Source organism: Hyla sarda, chromosome 2 (assembly GCF_029499605.1).
Source record: "Hyla sarda isolate aHylSar1 chromosome 2, aHylSar1.hap1, whole genome shotgun sequence".
Taxonomy (NCBI): Eukaryota; Metazoa; Chordata; class Amphibia; order Anura; family Hylidae; genus Hyla; species Hyla sarda.
Genome location: NC_079190.1, coordinates 445,894,164 through 445,909,512, shown reverse-complemented (window position 1 = coordinate 445,909,512; position 15,349 = coordinate 445,894,164). Strand labels below are relative to the sequence as shown.

Here is a 15,349-nt window from a genome sequence, read left to right as displayed (position 1 = left end):
GGCCCGGCATGGAGCATGGGCGGAGCTTAGAATATCACAACTGTAATAGAAGTAGGTATGGAATATAAAACATAAATAGGGTTACTATGTCACAGCACAGGTCAGGTAGGTGAACATAACACTCAGACCTATTGAGCATTGCAGCTTATTCCTGCTACTCCTATGCTATGGTATTCAGAAAGCATAGAAATACTGAGGACATAGATGCAGCTGGATGTTACGCGAATACTACTGTAGTATTACACAGTGTACGGTTAAATACCATAGGAGGATCAGCTGATGATTGACTACCAAGCACAAGTATTTAAGAAAATGTCCCTTCCCCCAGATATTTGATGTTTCAGTGAAACAGAAAAGAAGCAGTGACAGAGCATTGGGTGGTATAGGAGAACTGACACAAAGACAGAGATGTGCATTTTCCAGGCTAATGATTGCTCAGTCATTTATATAAGAAATAACACATGGTTAACCCTTACACCTTAATCCAGTGGTCTTCAAACTGTGGCCCTCCAGATGTTGCAAAACTACAATTCCCAGCATGCCCGGACAGCCAACGGCTGTCCGGGCATGCTGGGAGTTGTAGTTTTGCAACATCTGGAGGGCCACAGTTTGAAGATCGCCGCCTTAATCTAAAGAACCTGCATCGTAATGGGTCATTGTGTTTCCTTTCTATAGTCAGTGAATGTTAAAATCCATCAATGAAGGGCAATACTCCATATTCCATTTTTTGTATTTTCCAGGCTTATAATTAAAGTAATTTATATAAAACAATGCATTCTATACCTTATTGTTCTGATGCAAAGTATATGCATTGTGATGAGACTTTTTATGGCTTGTAAAGGATCAGATCTATGGTATAGTCACCATATAGATCTATATTAACACACTGTTGTCCCTTGTGTCTATTGTAACTGAATGATGGATGGGATTTCTATGGCGCACAAAGAGTCAGTTCTATGTTATAGCCACCTGTGGTACACAATATATTGATATATTAATGCATTATTGTCCCTTGTGCTCAAGTGCTAAATTTATGCATTGTAATTGAATGTTGTGTGGGCTTTCTATGGCACACAAAGAGTCAACTCTATGGTAGAGTCACCTGATATACATATATCACCCTGTTGTCCTCTTGTGTTTCGATCAGAGTTTCCCAACTAGGGTGCCTCAGCCGTTGCAAAACTACAACTCCCAGGTTGTAGTTTTGCAGCCGCTGGAGGCACCCTGGTTTGAAAACACTGGTCTAGATACTAAAGGAATGCATTGTAATTAAGTGCTGGATGTGCTTTATATGTCAACAAAGAGTCAAATCTATGGTGTAGTCACCTGTGGTATATATATATATATATATATATATATATATATATATATAGTTATATATTAACACATTGTTGTCCCTTGTGTCTAGGTGCTAAATGCATGGATTGTAATTGTACACTGTAAGTGCTCTCTGTGACACACAAAGGGTCAAATCTATGGTAAAGTTACATGATATATATATTAACACACTGTTGTCCCTTGTGTCTAGACACTAAATGCATGCATTGTAATTGTAATATTGAACACTGTGAGTGCTTTCTGTGGCACACAAAGGGTCAAATCTATGGTATAGTCACCTGTGTGTGTGTGTGGGGGGGAGGGTATATATATATATATATATATATTAACACAATGTTGTCCCTTGTGTCTAGATACTAAATGCATGCATTGCAATTGAACAGTGTGTGTGCTTTCTGTGGCATACAAAGGGTCAAATCTATAGTATAGTCACCTGTGTGTGTGTGTGTGTGTATGTGGGGTGTGTGTGTGTATATATATATATATATATATATATATATATATATATAAACACAATGTTGTCCCTTGTGTCTAGATACTAAATGCATGCATTGTAATTGAACATTGTGTGTGCTTTCTTTGGCACACAAAGGGTAAAATCTATAGTATAGTCGCTTGTGGTAATTTAACACTGTGTGTGCTTTCTATGGGTAAGATCTATGGCAGCGGTCTTCAACCTGCGGACCTCCAGATGTTGCAAAACTACAACTCCCAGCATGCCCGGACAGCCAACGGCTGTCCGGGCATGCTGGGAGTTGTAGTTTTGCAACATCTGGAGGTCCGCAGGTTGAAGACCACTGATATGGTATAGAAAGCCTATAGGGACCTCTGCCCCGTGTAGTATACAATAGGCTGTGCACTGGGTCACAGTAAGGTGACATGTCATACAGTGCAGCAGTAGACATTTAGGGGGCTGCAGCTTTAAGCAGAGCTCCCCCCATCTCTGCTGAGCATTGAGAAGTGGTTAAGTGAATGTTGTCCCTTGTGTCTAGACACTAAATGCATGCATTGTAATTGCACATTGTGTGTGCTTTCTGTGGCACACAATGGGTCAATTACATAGTCTATAGTATAGTCACCTGTGGTAATTTAACACTGTGTGTGCTTTCTATGGGTAAGATCTATGGTATAGAAAGCCTATAGGGACCTCTGCCCCATGTAGTATACAATAGGCTGTGCACTGGGTCACAGTAAGGTGACATGTCGTACAGTGCAGCAGTAGACATTTAGGGGGCTGCAGCTTTAAGCAGAGCTCCCCCCATCTCTGCTGAGCATTGAGAAGTGGTTAAGTGAATCCAGCTTTTATGCATTTGAACCTGTGCAGCCTCAGAAGGAAGCACCTGCTTTTCCCACGGTCTCTCCTAATGCATGCAGCAGAGAGAAGGCTTGTCTAGTCTACTAACCCCCTCTAGTGCTGAGCTCTGCATGTGACCTGCACAGAACAGCCAGGGATGCTCCTCTGCACCTCTGTGAGCCCACATCTCCATCCCCTCCAGCGGAGACCTGATCAGGCAGCAGCGGATCCTCTGGACTCTCCGCATCCTTCTCCACATCTCCTCTTGCTGCGGTGTCTGCTCCGGGAGAAGCTGCTGCACACTGACTTTAAGGGATCTCTTACCTTTCTGTTTTCCATGACATAAGCTTTACTGTCATGTGTGGAGAAGAAATCACTTGTCAACTTGATTATATCTTGGGGAACAGCTTTAAGTTTTTTTTTCCCCCTATGAAGAAGCCTGGAATGTAAGATGTCCTGTCTCCAACCTTGAGCACTGATTCCCCGGAGTGTGGTGAGAGAGATGGAATTTCCCTGCCACTGACTTTTTGCTGGAGAGGATTTGGGAGGAAGGAGATCTGCTGTGGATGGGAGAGGGGGATGGGGGCTCTGTCATGTGAAGGGAGGGTCCTACCAGGAGCCTTCAAACTTCCCACCTGCAGCCCAAAGCAGAGGTATAGCCAAGGAGCAGGACTTAGTGCAGTGCAAATGACTGCTCACTGGGGGGTGAGTGCACACTCCACACTGGTGCTCAGCTCATACATCATGCACAGCCTGCACATCCAGAGCCCATACCTCACACTGTCTGTAAGGCTTGTATAGCACATACTCCAATATCCAGGGTGCAGGCTGAAAACCTGTGCCACTCTAGCCCTGGCACTGGCAGCAGTGGAGTTTCTTCAGGACATAATGCTTCATGTGTTGTCTATGCTGGGATTCACACTTGTCTAGCAGTGCAAGCGATCAGTGCGCTCCTGTACATGCAGCAGCCATTCTGCACAGGTTCCTAGCTCCTTGCACTGACTACCAGTCAACCTATGGCTAGTTCCACCACGATGAAGCAGATAGCATTACACATCCGACGGGTGCACAGGCTCAGGGACCAGACGGAGCGCAGCACAAGGCTACCTGGTAACCGCAACTATATGGTGCGTCTAACACAGAGCCAATAGGCAGGTGCGGTATTTACTCAGCTATAGACTTGTGCGTCTATTGCAGCCAAGGTGTAAGCAGCAGGGGACATATATTATTGGCTGCTGTATACATTACAATGAGGATGCCCCATGCGTCCTGTACTGGATTCCAGGTGAAGAGACACTTTATCCTCTTCCAGATCCTCAAGGTGCAAGACTGTTGACAGCCCTGTGAAGGCCAAGTCCAACTTCACTTTGGACCTGTCAGCTTGGGAGCCCGACCCCAGTTTCAAGATCGTGGATGTTACAAGCCACCTATAGCTTCTATGGTATCAGGACATACAAAGCTAGAGAAGTAGCGGCATCTGAAAAGACTGTTTAGAGTACACAGCTGTTTTGCACAAGGCCACTTTGGCATTTTGACTTACCTAATTGCTACTTGTAGGCGGACTAAGGGCCACGCCCCCACGGATCCTGTCGGTTTTACTGTGTTGGATTGGTTAGAGGTGGCAAGGCAAAGGAAGAAGAGCTGGAGTTGTCTTCAGAGAGAGCCGACTAGACATGGGGTCCTGTGATGGGAGGACTCTGGTTCTGGGGGCCTCTCTTTTCTTAACCCTGCTTATTAATTATTTGGTCAGCTCCAATCATTTTTCTGACAACCAGGGTAAGAGACCATTTTCCTTATACTAACTCTTTGTTGTTGTTTTTTTTAGTATGCTACACTATGTGAATTCTATACATCTGTTTAAAAGTTATTTCAGTTGCATATGTGTCTACGAAACATAAGGTAATCAGTGACTCACTCTATGAGCTTACACAGAGGAAGGGTTCCGCAACTGGGTCACATTTGCATAACTTTTGCTATGTTAAAATATGGCATATTCTAACAAACTTGCCATAAACAGGGAGATATGACATATAGGAACTAGATAGAAAGATATGAGACAGACAGACAGACTGATAGATATGGAAAAGGAGTAAGAATTAATTTCTAAAGCAATCAAGAGTGTTTGCCCTTTTAAAGTAAACAATGTTTGTGTACCATGATATAATACATGAGAGACTTCTAGCAGGGTTGGTCCTAACTCTTAGCTCCTAAATTTTTTACAAATGTTTCTATCCATGTCTATGGATGTTCATGCTGGCCACCAAAAAGGCAAGTTGGCTAGTGTTGCATAATATCTAGCCCCTAAAGCCAACAGTATGTTGTCCATCCATCTAATCTTCAAAGTAAATGAAAGGAGGCCGGACCTCCAGTAGAATGGCCTCCTCAGGAACCAAGGACTGAAATGTATTTGTGCTCAGATCCTTCCAATAAAAATGATCTCTTGAGGTAATTTGTGTTTTTGGCCTTTTGGAAACTTTTATGTTGTCTAGTTGTGATGATCATTATTCAGTCATATTGTCACCTTGTTACCTGAGCATCGCTGAGTGAACTGGAGCCTACCATCGCTCAAAGCTACCTACAATAACATAAAATACAGAAACTGAAAATATACACTTTCCACTTTATGACTTCAATGTGGTATGATTCTGATTCCATATGTCACTTTAATATTTATGTACATAAACCGTTCCAATGCATGGGACACATTCATGCTTCCTAATCCGTTACCAGCTGATTAATAAATTCCCCTGTGCTACAAGTTTTTGTTTTATATCTATCTTATATTTGTGTGTTATATGTCTATGTGCTAGAAGGTTGTAGGATATAATAAACTGTAAGTGAGCTTGGTATGTGCGCATACAGAGACAGCCAGGAGTGTGTTAACCCAACACAACAATGTGTGTGGGATGTGTTGTGTTGTGTTGCACCAGAGATCTAAATATAAGGCCAGTAACTGAGGAGTTATGGTAAACTTAGGTTTGTGTAACACCTTAGAATAACTTATCTCAACTTCAGGAGTGCAAGACAATATCTCAGCACACTACTGATCAAGATGAGGCTTGCTACATGTATAGGTATGGTCTAGTTCAGACACTGTATGTATTTGAGAATTTCTATCCACAGTGTATAGTAAAAAAAGATCAGCTCATATGATTTATTTCCAATTATGTTTATTCTGTGCGTATGAGAATGTGCTGTTTATGCTCACACAGGCACTCAAATTATTGCATCCCCTTTATCCTGCTCATTATATATTAGTATTATTTTTACTATTTTTATATACACAGTCTATGTCAGTAAGCACATACTACAGCACTGGAAATAGAATGCCTAATATCAGCTCCTGCTTCCTAGAGGATCACAATTTCATCACAAACTACCTCAAGCTACAGTCTACTTCCAGCATCTTACTTAGTATACGATTATAATTGTAAGTCCGCATTCTATTTACACAACAGATAGATAGTCGGGACATATGTGCACATGCATTTAGTATATAAAGTATTATATTCATTTTCTATGTTTAAAATAAAATAATAGAAAAGTACAGCAACTGCTTAAAATGAGCTTAAGACAGAAGCATGCAGCAGCTTACAGAGCATTGCACACTCATAGCCACCCTCGCTGCACACACATTCATATATTCGTCGTTTGTACGATTGACTCTCAGCCGGTGTGATTGGTTAAATGGGCAGCTGACACTGGTAGTATGTTGCTATTATTTTTGCAAGCCATTTGCCTCCTCTTACCCCATCGCCCCCCTTTACAGTAGAACAGATTGATTATGTGACTGGTAATTTAAAAAACATCAGTGGAAAGCGCTCTACAGGTGCACACGCTCTGACAACCATTGTAAATCAATCTGACAAAACATTACAAGCAATAAAAGGATAAACCGCTGTAAAATTACATTTTATGTGTAAATGGACGTACAGGGGTATTTCGTGGTGAAATCAATGGTTTCCATGGACTACAAGGTCACACTGTTTTCTTAAACCAAGTAACTTTGACATGGCAATATTTGGGTCAGTATTAGGTGCATGGTAGGAGGAGGTATTATGGAAAGTTGTGCACGTCTTTGATGTTTTGGTCCCATTTCTGTTTTTTGTTTACAAATAATGATGCAACATACTGATCAGAATATTGTTGTGTGAAAGTGTCCTTAAGTGTCCTCTGTTATTCAGATATGGAGTGCCCTCTGTTAGTTATGGAGGTATGGTGTGTCCTCTGTTATGGAGGTATGGAGTGTCCTCTGTTATGGAGGTATGGCGTGTCCTCTGTTACGGAGGTATGGTGTGTCCTCTGTTATGGAGGCATGGCGTGTCCTCTGTTATGGAGGTATGGAGTGTCCTCTGTTATGGAGGTATGGAGTGTCCTCTGTTATGGAGGTATGGAGTGTCCTCTGTTATGGAGGTATGGAGTGTCCTCTGTTATGGAGATATGGAGCGTTCTCTGTTATGGAGGTATGGAGTGTCCTCTGTTATGGAGGTATGGAATGTCCTCTGATATGGAGGTATGGAGTGTCCTCTGTTATGGAGGTATGGAGTGTCCTCTGTTATGGAGGTATGGAGTGTCCTCTGTTATGGAGGTATGGAATGTCCTCTGTTATGGAGATATGGAGTGTCCTCTGTTATGGAGATATGGAGTGTCCTCTGTTATGGAGGTATGGAGTGTCCTCTGTTATGGAGGTATGGAGTGTCCTCTGTTATGGAGGTATGGAGTGTCCTCTGTTATGGAGGTATGGAGTGTCCTCTGTTATGGAGATATGGAGTGTCCTCTGTTATGGAGGTATGGAGTGTCCTCTGTTATGGAGTGTCCTCTGTTATGGAGGTATGGAGTGTCCTCTGTTATGGAGGTATGGAGTGTCCTCTGTTATGGGGGTATGGAGTGTCCTCTGTTATGCAGGTATGGAGTGTCCTCTGTTATGGAGGTATGGAATGTCCTCTGTTATGGAGGTATGGAGTGTCCTCTGTTATGGAGGTATGGAGTGTCCTCTGTTATGGAAGTATGGAGTGTCTTCTGTTATGGAGATATGGAGTGTCCTCTGTTATGGAGGTATGGAGTGTCTTCTGTTATGGAGGTATGGAGTGTCCTCTGTTATGGAGGTATGGAGTGTCCTCTGTTATGGAGGTATGGAGTGTCCTCTGTTATGGAGGTATGGAGTGTCCTCTGTTATGGGGGTATGGAGTGTCCTCTGTTATGAAGGTATTGAGTGTCCTCTGTTATGGAGGTATGGAGTGTCCTCTGTTATGGGGGTATGGGGTGTCCTCTGTTATGAAGGTATTGAGTGTCCTCTGTTATGGAGATATGGAGTGTCCTCTGTTATGGAGGTATGGAGTGTCCTCTGTTATGGAGGTACTTGTAGCCAATTTTGACTCGAGAAGAAAGAGTTGTATCCCTTACCATACTGTAATCTGCCAAACTTGATGTTTTCTTCTACATATGTAACTGGAATTCTTGAGTTGTTAAAATAGTTGTAATAATGGTATATATGGGGAAAATGGCCTTCTAGAGGGGTGGTCCTACTAAAGAAGAGAAAAAATAATGAGAAAAGATAATGTCAATGAAGAACGTAGTTTTTCTTTCTTTCTATCTATCTATCTACTGTCTCATTGTATCTATATATCTATTTTCTATCTATCTATCTATCTATCTATCTATCTATCTATCTATCTATCTATCTATGCCAGACACCAGCAGCACACTGAACTTGGTGCAAAAAAAAACTAAACATTTATTGCATCGTTCCAGTATTACAGAAGCAACGTTTCTGTGACCTCTCGTCGCCATTCTGAAGCTTGCTTGACAATGGCGAGGAGAGGTCGCGGAAATGTTACTTCTGTAACACTGGAACGATGCAATAAATGTTTAGTTTTTTTGCACCAAGTTCTGTGTGCTGCTGGTGTCTGGCATTGATATATTTAACTGTGGACCTCTCACCAAGGTCCCTAACCAGCGTGTACCACCTATGTTTGTACTATTTTAGTTGTGCTTCTCTCCTGGTATTTTATCTATCTATCTATCTATCTATCTATCTATCTATATATCTATCAGTCTTTCTCCAGTGCCATACCAGTTCAGTTTGGAGTGACTAATCTCAAACTTGGTTTTACACAAGACTGCTGGGGACCTTATACAATATTTTTGCATAATGCAACCATACAAAAATAAATATATAAATATAAAGGAATAATGCACCCTTACAAAAATAAATAAATATAAAGTAATATTGCAACCATACAAAAATAAATAAATAAATATAAAGGAATAATGCACCCGTACAAAAATAAATAAATAAATAAATAAATATAAAGGAATATTGCAACCATACAAACATAAATAAATAAATATAAAGGAATAATGCAACCATACAAAAATGAATAAATAAATATAAAGGAATAAATAAAAACAATCTGTCTCTAAGAAAACTATTATGATCTGAAAGTATCACTGTATTCTATATTCTATTCGGCTCTAATCCCCTTATTCTATAGTTTCTCCATAAGTATGTGACTTTCTTTTCTAATCCGAGATAACGTTCTGTAATCTGTAACTTCGTCGTCGGCCGTCGTGTGGAGAGAGATGAGCCCTCACTCCTTTCGGTCTGCTTTAATCCCCATGCTCGGAATAGATATTTTGAAAACAAAAGCAAAATCGATAGAAGCATAAGCTTTATTAAATGTTGACATTTACAACCATATATCTTGAATGTCAGAATGTCAAAAAAGAAGTAATATTTGACTTTTCCATGATGGGGAGCTGATGTGGTCAAAATGAATACTTTAATATTCTTTACATTTTTTAAAGGTTACAGATCAATGTTTTTGAATACTCAACGGGGATTATATGAAAAAATTAAGTACTTTCCTCATTTCCCCGGTTGCCCATAAACAGTATATTGTCACGGTACTGACAATAGCAAATTCCAGTCGTATGAAAATAGGTTGAAAACATGAAAACGCTATAGAAGGTGCATTGAAGTGGCGTAAAACCGGTGAGGTGTGTTTTACCTTCCGTAATTCACAACATTGCTGCCATTCTGCTTTATAGTCTCCCGGCCTTTGGCTATGAAGTTTACATTACATAGGAAAGAATTACATTATGAAGGTATTAGGCTGAGCACAGGCAGAGTTTATTCATATGAAAAGATGGACACTGTATATTCACCGGCTTACATTTTGTGTAAGTTTCCATAAAAAAAGTTGACATATATATATTCATCAATATTTATATAAGGCAATTTTTCCCAACCAGTGTGCCTCCAGCTGTTGCAAAACTACAACTCCCAGCATGCCCGGACAGCCAACGGCTGTCCGGGCATGCTGGGAGTTGTAGTTTTGCAACAGCTGGAGGCACACTGGTTGGGAAACAGTGATATAATGTATCTTGATCGCAGCAGATGCAAATAAAATTTCCACAAACAAGCTCCAGAATATATTGTAACCAAGTTTGTACTACATGTGCTTGTTCTGTTAAAATTTATATGCTAAAAGAAGAATACTTTTAGAGCCCTCTATGAGCAAGATGTCTGACTTACCCAGTCTGCCCAAATTTTACACTGTTTGAATAGCCAGGTGCTATACTTTTTTATCTCTGTATTGGTTGCTGTAGAGAATATGAGCAGCCGGTGGCAGCCTACCCTTTATACGATAAAATGATTGTTTGACAACCCCTTTAAATGAGCACGGTCAAAGTCGAAAAACTTTTTATATGTTGTACATTGTGGCAAAACATTAATCCTTGTAAAATACTTCATTAAAAAATGTATCTACTTTTTCTAGAAATGATGACTTATAGAAAAGGCCACTAGGGGTCCCCATACCATCCAGAACATAGTGGGACATTTATCATTGTAGGTGTAAGTGAAGCATTTTTCTACACCTTGTTTTTTGTGTGCTGGTACCAAATTTATTAAATGGTCGCAGGGCATTTTATTAAATTTTGTAGAGGTACACATTTTGTGAAATTTCACTTACATACACCAAAAAGCTAAGCTAAGTCTGGGCTGGTATGGTGTGTAGTTTAGAGACTTTTAGGCAGTTTTGCGCCTTTTTTGTGCCTTTTCACAAAGTCTCAGTTGATAAATTCATTACCACTGCATAAGACTAACCTCAAAGGATAGGGGAAAAGTTATAGAGCACAAGGGGTCTGACCGATGGGACCCCCGTGATCTCCTGGACAAGGCTCCGGCAGTCTGCTGGAAGGGGGCGTGCCAACCACCACACGGAGCGGCAGACGACTCGCCCCCTCTATGTATCCATAGAGTTACATGGAGGGGTGTGTCGGCTTCCTGCGGGGTTCGGTACGACTGCTTCCGGCAGAAGATCCTGGCAGGACCAGGCTTTATCAATCAAGCACAGAGCATACAGATCAACGTGATTCTATGGAACCACATTGATCTGTATGAGGAATCAAATGATTCCTCCTAAAAGTCCCCTAAGTGGACTAAAAGTGTAAAAAAATAAAAATAAAAAAAAGGTTAAAAACACATTAACCCCTTCCTTATTAAAAGTTTAAATCACCCCCCTTTTCCCAAATTCCATATAAAAAATATATAAACATAATAATAATAAACATGTGGTATTGCCGCATGCGTAAATGTCCGAACTATAAAAATATATAATTAATTAAACTGCATGGTCAATGGCATACGCGCAAAAGAATTCCAGAGTCCAAAATAGCGTATTGTTGGTCACTTTTTATACCATAACAAAATAAATAAAAAAGCAATCAAAAAGTCTGATCAACACAAAAATGATATCGATAAAAACTTCAGATCACGGCGCTAAAAGTTAGCCCTCATACTGCCTGGTTCGAGAAAAAAATAAAAAAGTTATAGGGTCAAAAGAGTACAATTTTAAATGTATACATTTTTGTGCATGTAGTTATGATTTTTTCCAGAAGTGCGACAAAATCAAACCTGGATATGTAGGGTATCATTTTAACCGTATGGACCTACAGAATAAAGATTAAGTATCATTTTTACCAAAAAAATGTACTGCATAGAAACGGAACCCCCTAAAATGGAATTTTTTTCTTTAATTTCGTTGTAAGTGATTTTTTTTTTTTTTGCATTTCGCCGTAGATTTTTGGGTAAAATGACTGAAGTCATTACAAAGTAGAATTGGTGGCGCAAAAAAAAAAACACTCATATTTTTTTTTAGGTGCAAAACTGAAAGGGTTATGATAAGGTAAGGTAAGGAGGAAAAAATGAAAATGCAAAAACAGAAAAACGCTTGATCCTTAAGGGGTTAAGGCCTTATGTACATTGCAAAGCTATATGCTTGGAGCCTCAACAATGTTATTCCCTAAGGTTCTCTTCTGAAGATTTTTAGGCACCTCATGTACCACTGTATGGGTGCACATTCTTCTGGGGGGTGGGGGGCTGAGGTACTTCTGTGATAATAAAGAACATGTCCCCAATGTTTTTCCCATGTATTCAATATCACCCTTTGGCTGTTGGGGCATGCTGTGAGTTGTAGTTGTGCAACTGCTGGAGACACCCTGGTTGGGAAACCTTGCTTCAAGAGTATGGTTGGCAACAGGAATATTTAAAGGGGTTGTGCGCTGCCCTAATTTTCGGAGCTCCGCTCACATCGTCCGGAAGTTCATTACTCCGAACGCTGTGTGCGGGCTTCCGTGTTCGCGGCCACCGGGCGTGACGTCACGCCCGGCGGCTGCGAACACTGAAGCCCGCACACAGCGTTCGGAGTAATGAACTTCCAGACGCTGTGAGCGGAGCTCCGAAAGTCAGGGCAGCGCACAACCCCTTTAAAGGATCAACCATAAAGAAATTAAGTCTCTGCAGCACACGTCAGCGGTCCAACAAAACTTTGATAAAGTTGTGTTGGACAGCTGACGTGTGCGGCAGAGACTTTGGGGGAGATTTATCAAAACCTGTCCAGAGGAAAAGTTGCCCATAGCAACCAATCAGATCACTTCTTTCATTTTCCAGAAGCAATCTGATTGGTTGCTATGGGCAACTCGGCAACTTTTCCTCTGGACAGGTTTTGATAAATCTCCCCCATAGTTCCTACTGTTCTCAGAGAAGGCCGTAGCTGTGCTAAACAGAAATGTGAAGGTACAACGTTCAGCCAAGAGCAGCTACCCATTCATTTTAGTGGTCCTCAGCAATCGGACCCTCACAGATCAAAACTTCTGATGTGTTTCTATGACGTCAGAAGATTTTAAAGAGACGGGTATCCTTTGCTTCTTTTTCCACCTCTTAGTGGTGTTAGCAGTTTAGAAGGGGTCAACATTGGTGACATATTCCCTTTTAGTGTGCTGTCCATAATTTAATATATACCACTGGATACAAGTATTAAAGGGGTACTCCGGTGCTAAGACATCTTATCCCCTATCCAAAGGATAGGGGATAAGATACCTGATCACGGGGGTCCCGCCACTGGGGACCCCCATGATCTTGCACACAGCACCCCTTTACAATTAGTCCCTGGAGCATGTTCGCTCCGGGTCTGATTACTGGCGATCATGAGGCAGGAGCATTGTGACATCACGGCTCCGGCCCCGTGTGACATCACGCTCTGCCCCCTCAATGCAAGCCTATGGGAGGGGGCGTGACAGCTGTCACACCCCCTCTCATAGGCTTGCATTGAGGGGGTAGAGCATGACAGCACACGGGGCGGACCCATGACGTCACAATGCTCCTGCCCCGTGATCGCCAGTAATCAGAACCGGAGCGAACATGCTCCGGGGACTGATTGTAACGAGATGCTGCGTGCAAGATCACGGGGGTCTCCAGCGGCGGGACCCTCGCGATCAGGCATCGTATCCCTTTAATAAAGAAAATACATGTAATATTCTATGCATTAGAAGAAAAGAAATGAAACGCTCTTTGGTGATACATTTGCTCAGTCAAATGAGGTCACTTCGTAGTCTTTTGTGCATGTGAAATACAGTAAAGTGGAGCTTACTGTATCTCTAGTCCTATTAACTTCTCGTAATGGAGTCTTTACTGACTGCCACAACTTCATGCAGGAGACTGTACTGCACTGTCTGAAGTACCTAGCCGAATATTCTACATTGAAGGAGAAAGCATAATTGCTAGCTATTATGAGAAACAGACTAGAATAGACAAGCCAGCGCTCACTAAAGTGATGGCAGATTGCAGGACTGAATAATAGCCAACCATGCTAGACGTTTTCATGGAAGGTTGACGTTGCTGAACTTGATATATGATGCTCTGACATATGGAGAGCTGTTTTCATGATTCATACAAAGGATACAAAAGTACACAATGCCAAAAACATTTAGAAATACTGAACATTTATTCCTGACAATAGTTTATTACAAAGTCAATTAGGCAAGTAAAATTATCCAATGGGGTATGTTTACATTGTCCGGATTTCAGGCTAGTTTAATATTCACGTTATTCTTCTTGCTATCACGGCAACGTTTATAAAATATTAAAGTCTGCAAAAAGAATAAAGTCTGCAGCATTAAATCCTCAGCTTCAAAACCATCAAATTCAGTGCTGTTTTTTTTTTTTGCAGTAAATTTTGCTGATTACACGGTGCGGATTATACCTGCAGATTTCTTTGCATGGCATCTGCAGCAAATGCTCTACCTGTAAAGACATCCCATAATGTATTTCCACAAAAAAATAGAACTGTCCATCTATCACTAAACCAGAAGTAATGAGGATGGTGATCTTATTTACATAGATTTTGGCTTTTCAACTTTTGCAGCAATTTACTGTTATATGGGTAGTTACATTGGGGGAGATTTATCAAAACCTGTCCAGAGGAAAAGTTGACCAGTTGTCCATGGCAACCAATCAGATTCCTTCTTTCATTTTACAGAGGCCTTTTCAAAAAGGAAAGCAGCGATCTGATTGGTTGCTATGGGCAACTCAGCAACTTTTCCTCTGGACAGGTTTTGATAAATGTCCTCCATTTTCTTTATTGGGGTTGTCCCACAATTAGTCCTCCTATACATATATGCGTCGTCAATGTTTTTTTTCCCCTTTGGCGCTGCAGAAAATGCCCACGGAGGAAAAATTTAACAAGAACTGATCCCGTTCATTTGAATGAGACAGTTCACAATCATCCAGCATGTCAGTTTGGACGCCGGATTATTGGACTCGCCGGACTGGCACATACAGGGGAATGCATCTTGTTGCATTCCCCCGTCCGGCGATCACAAACAATGAATGCCGGATGATACTCAACTGATGCCAACTAATGTACTTCTGGCATCAGTTGTGGCAAGTTTTGCCCAATTTCGCCTTGAAAATGTGACTCTAGCCTTAAAAGGAAATCTGCCAGATGGTTTCACATAGTGCAACTAATCATACTGTCAGGTAAAGGTTTAAAGCACCTTCCCCATCAGCACAGAGGCTGTCAAAGAAATGAAGGAGGAGCCAAGCAGTGATTAGGGGCACTTGAGGTGACTGGCCTCATCCCAAATAAATATATATATATATATATATATATATATATATATATATATATATATATAGTCATCACTGTAAATGTTGGCACCCTTGAAATTTTTCAAGAAAATTAATTATTTTCCACAGAAAAGGATTGCAGTAACACATGTTTTGCTATACACATGTTTATTCCCTTTGTGTGTATTGGAACTAAACCAAAAAAGGGAGGAAAAAAAGCAAATTGGACATAATGTCACACCAAATTCCAAAAATGGGCTGGACAAAATTATTGGCACCCTTAACTTAATATTTGGTTAGGCTAT

The 15,349-nt window shown here is 41.0% G+C and overlaps 1 protein-coding gene across 2 annotated transcripts in view; it reads left to right on the top strand.

Annotated features, from left to right (window-relative positions):
• The first annotated feature begins 2,388 nt into the window (after positions 1-2,388).
• Positions 2,389-15,349, top strand: part of EPHA6 (EPH receptor A6) — a 1,030,110-nt gene continuing 1,017,149 nt past the window's right edge. Inside the window, exon 1 of one of the 2 annotated variants that reach the window (XM_056559324.1) lies at positions 2,389-4,408. In XM_056559324.1, the coding sequence (XP_056415299.1) occupies positions 4,306-4,408 (103 nt within the window). In that variant the 5' untranslated portion in view covers positions 2,389-4,305. The remainder of the gene's footprint in view (positions 4,409-15,349) is intronic. The other variant, XM_056559326.1, reaches the window with a different exon arrangement.